This window comes from Mesoplodon bidens, assembly GCF_964165515.1.
Source record: "Mesoplodon bidens genome assembly, chromosome: 19".
Classification (NCBI taxonomy): Eukaryota; Metazoa; Chordata; class Mammalia; order Artiodactyla; family Ziphiidae; genus Mesoplodon; species Mesoplodon bidens.
In genome coordinates this window covers 52,427,414-52,443,475 of record NC_138179.1, presented here as the reverse complement: position 1 = coordinate 52,443,475, position 16,062 = coordinate 52,427,414, and the positions used below count along the sequence as shown (strand labels likewise).

Genomic DNA, 16,062 nt, shown 5'->3' with positions numbered 1-16,062 from the left:
AGGTTCAGCCTGGTTCTTTGCAATGATACCAAGAGTCCTCGTAAGCCTCGAGCCAGGAACCCCCTCTCCATTGGTAAATTACTCCCTCACCCTTGTCCTTAATGTCTGCGTCTGCTCTGAACCCAATGCCAGTCAGCCCTTACTGCTTTCCTCGCGGTCAGCCCCAAGTTGAAGCCTGGCGCGGCCCAGGGGGCGGGTCCATCTAGGGTAGGGGAGGGGACTGGGCGGGGACTGGAGGAGGGGGCGCGGTCTCAGTTCTGCCACCTTCCTCCGGGCCGGGAGCGCAGCCGCCGCCGCCGCCGCCGCCGCCGCCGCCGCCGCCGCCGCCGCCGCCGCCGCCGCCGCCGCCGCTGCGTCCTCTCAGCCTTGCACTCCGCCCGCTGCCTCCGCCGCCGCAGCCCGGCCCAGGAGCGCAGAGCCTTGGGCACCGGCCCCGCAGCCTAACCACCCTTCGGGCCGCGTGCGCTGCGGCCAGCATGGGGGGCCACTAAGAGCGGGCACTCCTTCCCTCTGGCACCTCCCCCGGTCCCTGGCCACTGGACTCCGGCCAGGGCACCTCGGGCACCTCTGGCCCCCAGTCCGGCGCCTGGCACGGCCCTCCGCTCTGACCCTCTGGCTCTGAGCACCGTGTCCCCACCCCCCCGCCTGTGCCTGGGACACCTGGGTCCCCCGGCGGCCCCGAACAGAGGGGCGGGGGGGGGGCATGAAGCCGCTGGAGAAATTTCTGAAGAAGCAGACGTCGCAGCTGGCGGGGCGAACGGTGGCGGGAGGTCCCGGCGGGGGTCCGGGGAGCTGCGGCGGGCCTGGAGGGGGTGGGGGACCTGGCGGGGGCGGCGGTCTAGCTGGGGGACCGCGGCCGCTGCAGCGGCGTCAGAGCGTGTCTCGTCTACTGCTCCCAGCTTTCCTCCGGGAGCCCCTCGCCGAGCCGGGTCTGGAGCCGCCCCCAGAGGAGGACGGAGGAGAGCCGGCGGGGGTCGCGGAGGATCTCGGCAGCGGGGGGCCCTGTTGGCTGCAGCTGGAGGAGGTGCCGGGGCCCGGGCCTCTCGGGGGAGGGGGTCCCCTGCGCTCCCCTTCCTCATACTCCTCAGACGAGCTGTCCCCGGGCGAGCCTCTGACTTCCCCACCCTGGGCCCCCCTGGGCGCCCCCGAGCGGCCGGAGCATCTTCTGAACCGGGTTCTGGAGCGGCTGGCCGGAGGGGCCACCAGGGACAGCGCCGCCTCAGGTAAGGGGTGGCTGGCTCATCCATCCCGGAGTAGGGGGTTGCCACCTGGTTCCTCTTCCTTTGCCCTTGGACGGTGGGTGGGGGTTGCCCTATGCCGAGCCTCGGCGTGGCGGGGGCGGGGGGGTTGAGTGGTCAGCTGGGGGCCTATGGGAGGAACAGACCTTTCTGCAGCAGAGAAGTGGCAGTGCCACCTTCCTCCCTATAGCAGCCTCATCCACGGCTGCAGAAGAAGCTGACCCCCTTTCTCTCCTTAAGCCACCCTTCCTCTCACCTGGACATTTCATCTAGACCCTCATGGGTCCCTGATGCTGACTACCTCCTTCTGTGGCCCAAAATTAAGGCCTGATACACTAAGATGGAAGCCGCCCAGACCAGTCAGTGCAGCCCCCTAGAGGTGGCCAAGCCCCACAAGACCTTCCAGGAGTCCCCGATTCCATTTAGAAGCCCCAGAGCAGAGGGCTGGCCCACTCAGTGGGGCAGTGCCAGACAGGCACACGGCCCAAGCTGCCTTTTGGGCTCCGGCAAAGGGATGCATTGTCCTTAGCAGCTTGGGGGGAGGGAGGTATTCTAGTTGGGGGCTGACTCAGAAGATATTTGTTGGGGGAGAGGCAGCTAGGCAGACATCAGGGCCCTGCAGCATCCCGGGGGGTCTGAACCTCTCTGACTCCCACCCTTCCGGTGGCAGGCCTCAGCACATGGCCTCTTTAAAAAATAACCGCACCCTGAGAGGCTTATTCCCTGAATGATGATGCTATTTTGCCACTCCCCACCAGCACCCCTACTAAGGGGATTCTGAGGAAACTGAGGCCTCAGATTGCTGGTTAGTGGCTGAGGTAGAAGACCGGAGGGTCTTTAGGGCTAGCTCTCGGCATTTCACTAAGCCCAGCAGGGTCTGAGGATTGGGAGCTCTGGTTGAGGGCCTAAAGATGGGGTTTCATGCTTTACTCCCAGACCTTTGCAGAGAGTCCTAACCCAGGTGTGTGGAATGGGGCTCCACTCCCCTAGATTTTTCTCAACACCCAGCTACTCTCCTTGGCTCAGGTTGTAGTTGCCCTGGGGAGCTGACACCTTTTGGATTTAATTAGAAAAATATCAGACACACACAGCTCTCTTAACCATAACTTCCCGCCTACACCACACACCCTATGTCTCTATGACACATTCCCTGGGGAGGCTGTACATTGGCCCAGAGCCTGCCTTGGAAGAGACAGACGCCAAACTGTAGCCCCCATAGCAGCATCTCCCCCACTCTGCCCCCATGTTCCTCTTCCTTTGCTCTGTTTAGCTCTCCTGTGAGATAAAGAGTAGAGGAAAGATTTTGGGCATCCCTATTCCTCGTCGCCAGCCCTGGAGCTGAGGGTCAGGGCTGGGGGGCTCAGACTCACTTTAAAAACTGGGCAGAGAGGAAAAGGGAAAAACTGTCTTTCCCCTTCCGCAGGGGCGGGGGCCTGGTGCCACAGACGCTGCTCAGTCTCCCCCGGGGAAGGACTCTTGAACTGCTTGTCACCGTATTATCTGGACTGGCAGGCTGGATCCCCAGATTAACTGCTTTGGGGAACCCCAAAGCAGTCCCAGAGTGAATGAGAATCAGCTTAACCTGCCACTCTGATATTCTCCAATATAACCAATGTTCTTAAGCCATCTCGGTTCCCTCCCAGGGCGTGTGGGCGGAGGGGGCTTACAGAAGGTACCCCAAACTAACCAAAGGCTCTCAAACGGCGAAGCAGCCCCACCTGCCCACTGCACTCTGACGCTCTGCTCGCCTCAGGCATGGTGAGAAAAGAACAAAGACTCAGGAGTCTGGGTTCTTCCTCCAGCTCCAGGCAGGTCCCTCCCAGCTCTGGGCCTCAGTTTCTCATTTGTGAAATGAAGTAGTTGAAGTAGGGGATCTTGTGTTCATTCTCCGGCTCCACCTTCATGGCTGGACTTGGAGGCCAGGGGATGGTGAGCCGGGGGCCATCAGAAGCCTTGGTTTTGCCCTGGGACAGTACCTGGGGACCTGGCCCTAACCTGTCCTGGTGAGGACACCTGGCTCCCTCCCCGAACCCTGCCTGTCTGTGTGTGCCAGGCTGCCCTGCCCCACCCCAGGGCTGGCTGCAAGTCAGGGCGACCTTGTACCTGGCTGACTGGCTGAGCCAGGCCCAGATGGGGATGTGGAGGGGGAAAGGGTGGTGTAAGGAACCACTCCCCTCCACCCTTCCATCATTAACTCTTCCATCCCTGGGCATCCGGAGGACACAGGCTTTCTATTTAAAGGCTTTGGGATCAAAGAGATGGCAGTTGCTCCCTCTCCCTTTGAATGGGGCTGGTTCTCACCTGCCTAGTTGGAACTCAGATCTGTTAGGTAGGGAGTGAGGAGGGGCGGAGGAACACACATACACACACACACACACACACACACACACGCGCGCGCGCACACACACACACACACACACACACGCTGACCCTAACCTCTGTGCTTAAAAGTTCTCTTTGTCTAGAGACACTTCTGGGGGCTACCTCTTCCTCTTTTTTTCAGGCAGATCTCAAGCTTGGTGTCTTAACTGACCAGCTTCCCACACACATTGGAGAGAAGTGGGCGTGGCCATGCAAGCACGCCCCCTCCTTCTCTCCAGCCGCCTTGGCAGCTGGCAACCCCACTCCCGCAGGGGCTGCCCAGAACCTTCACATGTGTGTGTGTGCGCGCACGTGTGTGTGCAGAGCGTGACTGGGCAGGTGGCTGGGGCTCCAGCCTGGCTAAAGAGAATTTGCCCTCGGAGGCAAGAGAGGGGGCGGTGAGTGTCAAATTGGGTCCTGGAAGTGCCCTCCCGACATCAGTGGTGGCAATTGCTCTCTACAGATATCCTGCTGGATGACATCGTCCTCACCCATTCTCTCTTCCTTCCCACGGAGAAGTTTCTGCAGGAGCTACACCAGTAATATCCTTTTGTGGAGTTTGCAAAAGGGGAGGTCAGGAGGGAGCCACCCCCCTCACCCGACATGTGATGTGAGGGTCTAAGCTCTTCCCTAGAAAACACACCTGGGTTTCAATTCCAGGTTATTCATTCACTCACCAGCTGTGTGACCTTGGGCAGCTCACCTAACCTCCTGGGGCCTCAGTTTCCTCTTCTGTAAAACAGGGGTAAATAGCACCTGCCCTGCCTCTCTATGGGGCTGCTGTGGAGACCATTCTGACAGCAGATGTGGGAGTGCTCTGGAGACTGCAGAGCCCTGTATAGATGTAAGGTGTTATTACTCTATGAAGAGTGCCTCTCTCCCCACTGAATTATTGCTCTAAACATCTGGTTGCCCAGTGAGTTATTACAGGGTCTGATGTAAACATCAGGTCATGGCCGTGCTTCAGTAGGGTCTACTAGAGACAAGCCACTGGCTGGGCTGTTCATAGGGCCTCTCACCAAGTTATTCTCGGACCTAATTGTAAACGTCAGACCAGTGAGTAGAATATCATAGGCTCTCTTAGAAACACCAGGCCTTACACTGAAGTATGGTCAGGCTTGTGCTTAGCACCATTGGCCTTTATCAGCCTGCTGTATGCTCCAGGCTGTGGGCTGATCAGGGGTTGGGTGGGTCCAGGCAGAGTAGCTGCTAGTGAATTTTCTCAGGTGAAATTCAAACAGGCAGGGGCAGGAGCTGGATGTGGTCAAGTGAGTGCCATCCCTACCTACTCTGGCAAAAACCTGGGCTGGGGCATGAGGTGGTCTTGGTTCCAAGGGCCCTTGGAGCCCCTTTCTCCGTGGCCCCAAACCTAGAGAATTTTTAGGGGTAGCCTTGCCTCCCATTGCCTCCCATACCCCTTTCCCGCGTCCTCAGGTCTGCCTGCCCAGGGCTTTTTCTTAACTTAGGGGTCAGCTTTGTTTGGGCAGGAGGCATGGAGGGCCCCGAGGGGCTTGGCCGGAAGCAGGCCTGTCTAGCCATGCTCCTTCATTTCTTGGACACCTACCAGGGGCTGCTGCAGGAGGAAGAGGGGGCTGGCCGCATCATCAAGGTGGGCCTGGGATGAGAAGGTGGGTGAGCAGGCTGTTTGCTCTGGAAGGGGGCCCCTTTGAAGGAACCATACTTCTCAAGCTGGGTACCTGGAAGGAAATGATGCCAGTGAGCCTTAGCATGTACGGTTCTTCTGTGCTCGAAGGCATGGAGACCCTGCCCCGCCCTTGCAGAGAGTGATGCTTGAGACCCCTGCCCTCACCTTCTCTCTCCTCATCTCTGCAGGATCTGTACCTGCTGATTATGAAGGATGAGTCCCTTTACCAGGACCTGCGAGAGGACACACTGAGGCTGCACCAGCTTGTGGAAACAGTGGAGCTAAAGTGAGGGGAATAGGCTGGGGGAGGGGACAGGAAAGAAATCCCCCTTGTTCCTCTATTACAGGGCTGGGTGCCTGTGGCCTTTGGGCTCCAAGATGCTTTTATTTCATTCCCTTTCTCTTACTGGAGAGTAGCACAAAGCACTGTCTCCAGTCATTTTTGGGGTCCATTCTCCCATCCATTTATTTGTCAATCCAATGGTGTACTGATAAATATTGAACAATCAGCTCTTCAGGAAAAAGAGCCCTGGTTTATAGCTTTTGCTGATTCCCATGGTGTAAATTCTCTCACTGTGGTTGATTCCACGCTACCAGTATGACATCACTGAATGTGAAGTTGGGAACAGATGTGCCGTAGCAGGCCATTAGGTACTATCTTCACCATATAAGTCCAACAGACGTTTGGATTTGTTTATTAACCTGAAGAGCATAGATAAGAGTGAAAGGTAGTGAAACAACTAGGAAACTACTTTTTGGGTAATAATTTGGCCGTAAGTTTATAAAACATATATATATATATATATGTTTATATATAATTATATATTTTATATATATGTAAGTTTACATATCTATGTATAATTAATTTTTGAATGGCTATGTTTAAAACCAGTTGGCAAAACTCCCCCAAATTTAACCATCTGCTTTCATGAACCAATGTGAGCTGGCTTCAGGACACTACTGCATCCATCCCTCCATCTTTTCAGCCCTTTCAGCTTCTCTCTGCTCCATCCCACCATCATAACCCTCATTTAGGCGTCATTATCTCTCACCTGGATTATCGCCACAGCCTCCCATCCAGGGCTTCAGCTTATGGTTTTGCGTCTTTCTTATGCTGACCCCAGAGAGAGCTTTCAAACTTGACAACATTGTGCTTCCGTTCCAAAAATATCCACAGCCCCCCATTGCCTACAAGATAAAGTTGCAACATCCTAGACTCTCTCTTTCTGCCTCCTGGTCATCCTTCCCATCTCATCTCCCACAACCCCCTTCACCCGTGACACTCCCTATACGCCCCACCATTCCATGAACACCTTTGTGTTCCCAACTTCCTGCTGTCATTTATGTGGTTCACCCCAGCGTGCCCTCCTCCCACCCCCTTCTCTTCCTGTTGTCCTTCAAGGTCCACGTCAAATGCCATCCTCCCAGTGAAGGCATCTTTTAGCAGTAGCTGTCCCTCCCCCATACCAACGTAACTCTTCTCGTACCTTTATTATATCGCCTAACACCTCCTGCCTCGTGTTAGATGTAGCTGTATGCACGTCTGTCTCCCTCCCAGACTGTGAAGTTCTTTTTTTTTTTTTAATTTATTTTATTCTTGGCCGCGTTGGGTCTTCATTGCTGCGCGCGGGCTTTCTCTAGTTGCAGCGAGCGGGGGCTGCTCTTTGTTGAGGTGCATGAGCCTCTCATTGCAGTGGCTTCTCTTGTTGCAGAGCACAGGCTCTAGGCGCACGGGCTTCAGTAGTTGTGGCACACGGGCTCAGCAGTTGTGGCTCGTAGGCTCTAGAGTGCAGCCTCAGTAGTTGTGGAGCACAGGCTTAGTTGCTCTGTGGCATGTGAGATCTTCCCGGACCAGGGCTTGAACCGTGTTCCCTGCACTGGCAGACGGATTCTTAACCACTGCACCACTGGGGAAGTCCCCCAGACTGTGAAGTTCTTGTTGGCAAAATTCAGCAAACAGCTGATGACCTACACCTACCATGTGCCAGGCAGTGTGCTAGACCTGTAGGATGAAAATAAAATTCAGTCAGCTCTCAATCTTGTAAAAGAGATAAGACATTAGCCCAATGTCCTACAGCTATTAAGACAAAATGGTGACCTCTCCTGGTGGGTGGGATGGATAGAGAAGAATTCACGGAAGAGGTGGCATTTGATTTGGGTCATTCAGACAGTTGTCCCATGCTGGCCATTGTCCTCTCTTCTTACCCCCTTCACCACTCTCTGAACCTGATGCCGGGGCATCCTTGACCAGTTCTGATATCCCCGATGGATGTTGCCTGCCTTGCATGCAGTATGCCTGGCAGGACTTCCTGATGCCCAGCTGTGTCCACACCAGGATCCCGGACGAGAGCCAGCTGCCCAGCAAGCAGGTGAAGCCACTCTTCCGCCACTTCCGTCGGATAGACTCCTGTCTGCAGACCCGCGTGGCCTTCCGGGGCTCCGATGAGAGTGAGTGTGGACCGTAGGAGGGGCAGGGCTTCCTTAGTGGCTCCAGGGGCCCTGAGGGGTCTCCGGATCTCGGGCACCCTCTGTGGAGTCTCCCTGTGTCATAGGACCAGTCCTTTGCACAGCATATTTTTCAGAGGCCAACCAATTTCAGGTTGGGGTGGGGTGGGGAACAGGGGTGCCCAGGAGGGAACTGTGCTGATGCTGCCGTTCTGCCCACTGGTGAAAATCCACCTCCCGGTCTCTATCCAGTCTTCTGCCGGGTCTATATGCCTGACCACTCCTACGTGACCATACGCAGCCGCCTCTCAGCATCTGTGCAGGACATTCTGGGCTCTGTGACGGAGAAATTGCAGTACTCAGAGGAGCCTGCGGGGCGTGAGGATTCCCTCATCCTGGTAGCTGTGGCCTCCTCAGGAGGTGAGGGTCGGAAGGAGCTGGGCTGGGGAGCGGGGGGCACAAGAAAAGAAACTCACAAGCCCAGTGCCTTGGGGCAGGAGTAAAGACTGAATTCTAGGCCCTGGCTGCTACTCCAAGTGTGGTCCTGGGACCAGACACATGAGCATCACCTGGGAGCTTGCTAAAAATGCAGTATCTCAGACCCCACTCCAGACCTGCAGAATCAGAATGTGCGTTTTAACAAGATCCCCGGTTGATTCCTATGCACGTTAAAGTTGGGGAAGCAGTGGTCCAGGACACTTGGATGCTCCCCTGGGTGCTTGCCTCTTACTCACATTGGGATCTTGTCCTTTAACTTCCACGAGCATCTAAGGATGCTACGTTTTTGAGGCCAAAGACACAGGGTGGGCCTCCAATCCCGGTAGGAAGGCAAAAGCCCTGCAATGTAGTCATAGCCTTATTTTCCTCTAATTCAGAAAAAAAAATTCCTGCTTTCCCAGTGTCACAGGGATGATAGACTAAGAGAAGAGCTATAAAGAAGGTTGGGAGCCAAAAGGAGGTTATAAATGCAAGAGAACTCATTTTTTGAAAAATGTCAGATAAATATGGCATAATCTGGTGATGATATGAGTGAGTCCTGTTAGTCTAGAACATGTCTGGGCAGGATTAGGAGTTTCTGGAGGGGACAGCGGTGGTGGCTGGGGTGTGTGAGGGTACAGGGGCCGGGGCTGAGGCAAGGCAGCTCGTTCTCCTGCAGAGAAGGTCCTTCTCCAGCCGACGGAAGACTGTGTCTTCACCACGCTGGGCATCAACAGCCACCTGTTCGCCTGTACCCGAGACAGCTATGAGGCCCTGGTAAGAACTCCTTCACAAGCCTTGGCTGAGAGGGAGGGCTGAGAGGGGCCGGGAGCAGAAATTCAGAAGCCCAGCCCCATGTCCCTGCCTGCCACCAGGTGCCCCTCCCCGAGGAGATCCAGGTCTCCCCTGGAGACACAGAGATCCACCGAGGGGAGCCTGAGGACGTCGCCAACCATCTTACTGCCTTCCACTGGGAGCTGTTCCGCTGTGTGCACGAGGTGGGGATTGAGGCCGGAGCTGGGCTGAGGGTCCGGAGGGACGGAGGGAGGCAGCCTCTGGGCTGAAAGTTCTGGTTAGGAACGCTCCCTTGCAGCATGCCCCGGGGCAATGTGCCACCAGAACCTCTCTAAGCCTTTGTTCCCTTTATCTTAAAAAAAAAAAAAAAAAAAAAAAAAGCAAAGAGAGAGGAAACACCCTGCCTTACCCGCCCCCCTCCCTGGGTGGTTGAGGATCCAATTGCTGCTTACACAGAACCTGACCCACGGTTAGAATTTGTAAAATATTCACTATTAGAAAATAAGGTAAGGACAGTAATGTCGATCAGATGGTTCAGGCGCCTGGCGCCGGGTAAGTGTTCAGTAGATGGTAGAGCGTTAATAACGTTGGTTGTCTTTTCTCCACCCTCTCCGTTGCATCCTGTCCTGTCCCGGTTTCCTTCTATTTTCCACCCCTCCCGCCCCCGTCCTCCTGCCTTACCCTGCTCACCGCGCCTCGACGGCCCTCTTCCCACCCGCACTCTCCACGCCCTGGCGGCCCCTCCTGCCACCGCGGGTGCAGCTGGAGTTCGTGGACTACGTGTTCCACGGGGAGCGCGGCCGCCGGGAAACGGCCAACCTGGAGCTGTTGCTGCAGCGCTGCAGCGAGGTCACGCACTGGGTGGCCACCGAGGTGCTGCTCTGCGAGGCCCCGGGCAAGCGCGCGCAGCTGCTCAAGAAGTTCATCAAGATCGCGGCCATGTGAGTGCGGCGGCCGCGGAGGGGGAGGCCACGGCCAGCCGCCCCCCGCCCCCCGCTGACCCCGCCTCCTGCCCCCGCAGCTGCAAGCAGAACCAGGACCTGCTGTCCTTCTATGCCTTGGTCATGGGGCTGGACAACGCCGCGGTCAGCCGCCTGAGGCTCACCTGGGAGGTGATGAGACCTCTTCCCTTTCCTCTCCTCCCACCTGTGCTGGCCCACCTCGGGGGTCTTGGCCTCCACCCTCAGTCTTGACATCCCGGGCTCACCCCAAAGCGGCCTCCCGGGACCGCTGCTCGCCTCTGGGGAGCCTTTGTGCCGATTGGAAGGAGGCGCCCTCTTCTGGCAAATACAGCCCCGGGGCACACAGCAGGGCTGAGGGACCCGGTTCCAGGGCAGATTAGTAGAGGCGGATTCCCCTGGGGGTGGGGGGGGTGGGGTGGGAGGGGGCAGTCCCGGCCAGGTCGCAGCCTTGGCTCTTGGATTTCAGACAGCACCCAGTGAGGCCTTGTACGTGGCACGTGCAGCTGCAGAGGCCTCCATTTCTCCAGAATAACTCATTCCTCTGGGCCGCTTCAAGCTCCCCAGACCCAGCCCAGGGCTGGTTCTACTTCCCCGCCGGCCAGCTTCCCAGCCCCCTGGGAGACACTCAGGCCCTTTCCCCCTCTAACACCTGGGGATTAGTCAGGAGATCCCATGAAACCCAAGGAGCTCCGGACTCTGACTGACATCTCTTCTTCCTTCAAACTGCAGAAGCTGCCAGGGAAATTCAAGAACTTGTTCCGCAAATTTGAGAACCTGACAGTGAGTGGGTTTGGCTCTTGTATCTGCCCCTGGACTGGCACCCCAGAGAATTTCTGTGCCCATAAACCTTTTACCTCAAGCTTCCCTTTCAAGGTTTTTAGTGCCTGGGTCCCCCCACCCCTGGCCGCCCTTGCCCACCACGCTGGGAGGGAAGATGGGAGGATTGCTGCTCTGTTATCCCTGGGGGAGAGGGGAGAGCAGTTGAGCCCCAAGCAAGACGCCCAAACACACCCCTATCTGATTGGAGATATTTCTAGGGCCGGGGCTGAGGGAGGGAGTGGGGGATGACTTTGGGGTACACTGGGCCTGTCTGTCCCTTTATCCCTCTTCTGTGGCATGCTAGGACCCCTGCAGGAACCACAAAAGCTACCGAGAAGTGATCTCCAAGATGAAACCCCCTGTGATTCCTTTCGTGCCTCTGATCCTCAAAGGTAAGAGTCACTTCCAAGCTACGTTCTTCTCTCCACACCCTCCATGCCCCATTCTGACCCTGCGTCCCCTCTGAACTCAGCTCTGTGTGTGCCCACCTAGAGAGGAGTGGCCCCAGATGGAGTGCGGTCGGGGGGAGGGGAAAGGCCCTTCGGACCTCCTCTCTTACCCATTTGCTTCTCTCCCCATCCCTAGACCTGACTTTCCTGCACGAGGGGAGTAAGACCCTTGTAGATGGTTTGGTGAACATTGAGAAGCTGGTGAGTGGCACTGCCAACCTCAGTCCCATGAGTGGGGGAGGGCTGGCATCCTCACCCTCTCCTGGAATCCCCCCTAAAGGCGACAGCCTTCCTCATGGCGCCCAGCTTGCCTGACAGACTCCTGTCTCCCTGGGGGTGTCACTGTGACAACCTGCCCACGGGTGGTAAGACTGACAGGCAGCTCGGGGTGGGGGGGCAACTCTGCCTTCCCCTCACCTGGCACCCTATTGTACCCCTTCTTTGGTCCTTTAGAGACCCTCCAGAGCTGGGGACTGGAGGGAGTTAAACCAAGAGAGTTGGAGATTGGAGGAGGGAGAGCGTTAGAAGGGGGAGCATCTTTCTGTGCCCTTTTCAGGACTCATTCCTTGTCATCTCCCAGCATTCAGTGGCCGAAAAAGTGAGGACCGTCCGCAAATACCGGAGCCGGCCCCTTTGTGAGTAACCCGCGGCGTTTTGAGAGCGTTGCAGGTAGAGCTTTGACTGAGCCGGGAGGGTTCCTGGGAGAAGTCCCCACTCAAATGTTTATTTCCTTAGATGGGTCATTCCTCCATTCTCTCCCTGGCCTGCCCGGGGGCCCTCCTGCCCAACACCTGTCCCAATCCACACCTTCTCCTCTGGCTGGTATGTGTGTAGAGGAAGAAGGGTGGCCAGCACCCTGACTGCCTCCCTGTCCTCACACCCCCAGGCCTTGACATGGAGGCCTCCCCACATCACCTGCAGACCAAGGCCTACGTGCGCCAGTTCCAGGTCATCGACAACCAGAACCTCCTTTTCGAGCTCTCCTACAAGCTGGAGGCCAATAGTCAGTAAGAACGGAGGTTCTGGCTGGCCTTTCACCAGGGTCCTCGGGCACCTGGCCCTCAAGCACTTTGCACGACGTCCCAACCCACGGCTGACCTCTGTCCCCGGGAGCAGGAAAGGGTTGGGTGGACTTAGCCCTGGACTCATAAGCCTGTTCCTCCTGCTGAAGTCCTCTCCGCCTCGCTCCTTCAAGCCCAGACCACACTCTGCTGGTGCCTGCCCTCCCAGGGAAGGTGGGCAGAGGGCTCCTTCCCCAGCCCCTCCCACAGAGGTCTGTTCCGGAGATGCGGTTCCCAGCCTCCTCTTCCCAAGCAGGCAGGAAAGCTGCCCCCCTTCCCATCTCGCAGGCTGGAGTTACGGGAGGGATTGGCGTCCTTCCTCTCCACCGCCTGCCAGGCTTCTCCATGGTCTCGCTGTGACCCCCTAGCTGGACCCCCGAATATTATATTTACCTTGTGTCCGTGTGGGTGTGTGCGTGCGTGTGGGTGTGGGTGTGTGCGCCCCCTCTGAAGGAGCAGGAGTGCGTCTAGTAGTTGAGGGAGGGTGTTGTGTGTGCCGGGGAGGGGGTCCTTCTGTTTGGTGCTACCCTTGTCTACTCTGCCACTGGGACAGTGGGGGGTGCTTTCGCCGCCCCACCACTCCCTGCCCAGCTCCTCTGCTGCCCTGCATGTCCAGGCTTGTGGGTGAAGCTGCTCGGGAGGGCAAGGAGAAGCGGCAGACGGGAGGGTTACCCATCAGCCCTTAGGATTTCCCCCCCTCAGGCCTCCCAAAGGTCCCTGGGTGGGCTCCCATGAGAGGGTAAAAGATGCTCAGGGAAACACTGGCCTAAGCTGCCTATTGGACCCTCCGTCTGCACTGCAGTGGGGTGAGGTGTGGCAGCGTCAGGGTTGGGGTGCCTGCTGTCCATACTCCTGCTGTTAGGGTGTCTCACTGCTAAGCAGGGAGTTGTCATCTCCCTTCTGGCTCTTCTGGGGGATACCAACACATGGTCTCATCGTCCTCCCTGTCTTGACTCCCCCTTGGTCCTACCCATCAGAGCTGGGGGGGGTGGAACCCTGTACCTGGGGCAGGCAGCCCCCCAACGTGGGGAAGGAAACGGCAGAGACTGGACAGGCAAAACCGGGCTCTGGCGACGCCTTTATTACCTGTCCGTCTCCCCTCCGTCTCGCATCACGGGCCTCCAGGGCTGAGAGGTGCAGGGCTCCCGGCAGCTACGGTGTGAGGTTTCCCGGTGCAGCCTCGCCCTCCTTTCTGGCACCACCTCTTTCCCTTCCGAAGGGGCAGCGGCCACAGCAGCCACAGCAGCTGCCGTTCCTGTTCTGAGTGTATATATTTTTTACCAAAAGCTCGGGTATTGTACATTTATTTTTTAAAACTCAAAGAGGGAAAGAGCCTTGTATCATATGTACACAGTGTATCATAGGTTATGTTGTACAGTCCCTTTTATACAGCGGTCTGTCTTGCTCCTGCCCCCCCACCACATGTCTATAGACGCCCCACCCCCAGCACATTCACAGGCGCTGTGTCCCGCCCCCTCCAGCCCTCACAGACGGGGACGTCTGTCTGTCCACTCCTCCCTGCTCCTGCTGAGGTGCCCTCCTCTCCCTGCAGCCTCCCTTCCTCCCGTTCCTCCCGACCCCCCTCAGCAGCCTTGTCACTCCAGCTCTCCTCCTCCTCCCCAAACCCTGGGGCCCACTGGTCCAGTCTCGGCTGCCGCCTGCCCCTAGCCTGGACGCCTGCCCTGCTGCTGCCCAGGGGCCTCCGGGATGCCTTCCTGTGCCCCACAGCTTTACCAGAGTGAAACGTGTGTACTGTACGCGCTCGGTTGTCATTGCAGAAACCTCCCGGTGGAGTAAAAGCTGATAAAAGTCTATGAATCAACCCGCCTGCTGTTCTCCATTCTGTTTCTTTGAGCCTGGGGAAGGAAAGGCCGAGGGAGGGGAGAGGGAACCACCTCTCGGGGCTCTGGGCTGTTCTGGAGTGGGTGAGAGGAAAAGGCGCTAACCTTGGGAGGAATGCCACCTAGCGCCTGGGACTTGCAAGAGTGAATGTTTTCGTTCTTCCGCGTTCCAGGTGCCATGGAAATGTGACCCCATTTAATTCTACACTGTGAGGTGGAAGCTGGAAGCTGGGCAGTCCCAGCATAAGGTCCAAGTTACAGGGCGAGCGAGGGGGCAGAACGGGGCCCCTAACCCAGATCTGTCCACTGTAGACAGCATGCACGTTCTCTAGCCCAGGGGTCCTCAACCCCCAGGCGGCGGACCGGTGGTGGTCCGCGGCCTGTTGGGAACCGGGCTGCACAGCAGGAGGTGAGCGGTGGGCGAGCTAGCGAAGCTTCATCTGCCGCTCCCCATCACTTGCATTACCGCCTGAACCATACCACCCCCCTTCCATGGAAAAATTGTCTTCCACGAAACCGGTCCCGGGTGCCAAATAGGTTGGGGACCACTGCTCTAGCCGCTACCCAGACAGCATGCACTCTGCACACAACCAGTACCTACCAGTTATACTAAGATGTGGAGAATCTAGAGCCTCTAATGAGAGCCTGAGCTCCACGAGACATCATATACTCAAAGAGCTACACGTGAGCCCTTGACCGTCCCTCATCCTGCGTCAGTTACTCCCTCAGTCTTCTGCATCTCAGAAAATGGTCCTCTCATCCACCCAAGTTTTCCAGGCAAGAATCTTAGACTCACCCTCGATGCCTCTTTCCCTCATCCCTCACTCATGTCATCGGCCCGGCCCGGCGGCTACAACTCCAGAACACAACCTGATCAGTCCACTTCTCTACGATTTCTCTATTACCACCCAGTCCAGACACTTTCATGTCTTCCCTGGACGACTGCACTAGCCTCCGACCTGGGCTCTCGGTTTCCTCTCTCCAACCTGCTCTTAACCCCACCAGCTGGGTCTCCACCCTGCAGCCAAGGCGCTCTTTTACAAACCTAAATCAGATAATGTATGGCTAAACTTAAAGAGCAGCGATACCAGGTGTCAGTGAGGATGCGGAGCAACTGGCACTTTTATACATTGCTGGCGGGAGTCTAAATTGGTACAACCAGTTTGGAATACTGTTTGGTCATATCTACTAAAATTAAATGTACACCACACCTGTGACCTAGCATTTCCATTCCTAGGTGTATATTCATGATAAAGAAGTTGGAAAAAACCCAAGTATCCTTCAACAGGTGAATGGACAAATCAATTGTAGTATATTCTTATAATGGAATATTACATAGCAATAAAAAGGAACAAATGACTACTACCTGTGTAAATGAATCTCATAGACATAATAATGAGTAAACAAAGCCAGACATATAGACTACACACTGTATAATTCTGTTTAGAGAAGTTAAAAGACAGGCAAAATTATGGGGACTGGAGTGAAAATAGTGGTTACTCATGGGGTGGGAGAGAGTACTGAAGGGGTGTGAAGAAGCCCTCTGTGGTGATAATAGTGTTCTGTGTCAGGGACTTCCCTGGTGGTCCAGTGGTTAAGGATCCGCCTTCCAATGCAGGGGATGAGGGTTCGATCCCTGGTGAGGGAACTAAGATCCCACATATTCTGCGGGCCAACTAAGCCCTTGTGCCACAACTAGAGAGCCCGCGTGCTGCAACTAAGACTCGACACAGCCAGATAAATTAATAAATTAATTTAAAAAAATATGCCCTGGGAAATTCCCTGGTTTAAAAAAAAAGTTCTGTATTTTTTTTTTTTTTTTGCGGTACGCGGGCCTCCCACCGTTGCGGCCTCTCCCGTTGCGGAGCACAGGCTCCGGACGCGCAGGCTCAGCGGCCATGGCTCACAGGCCTAACCACTCCGCGGCATGTGGGATCTTCCCGGACCGGGGCACGAACCCGTGTCCCCT

The 16,062-nt window shown here is 56.5% G+C and overlaps 1 protein-coding gene across 1 annotated transcript; it reads left to right on the top strand.

Annotated features, from left to right (window-relative positions):
* Positions 1-436: 436 nt before the first annotated feature.
* Positions 437-12,252, top strand: RAPGEFL1 (Rap guanine nucleotide exchange factor like 1). Its single transcript, XM_081217970.1, has 15 exons — positions 437-1,223; positions 4,063-4,138; positions 5,073-5,208; positions 5,433-5,530; positions 7,580-7,692; positions 7,942-8,109; positions 8,846-8,943; positions 9,042-9,164; positions 9,724-9,902; positions 9,983-10,073; positions 10,653-10,703; positions 11,047-11,134; positions 11,328-11,392; positions 11,772-11,826; positions 12,078-12,252. The coding sequence occupies exons 1-15, from the start codon at positions 704-706 to the stop codon at positions 12,200-12,202; spliced, it is 1,986 nt and encodes a 661-aa protein (XP_081074096.1). The 5' UTR covers positions 437-703; the 3' UTR covers positions 12,203-12,252.
* Positions 12,253-16,062: the final 3,810 nt, after the last annotated feature.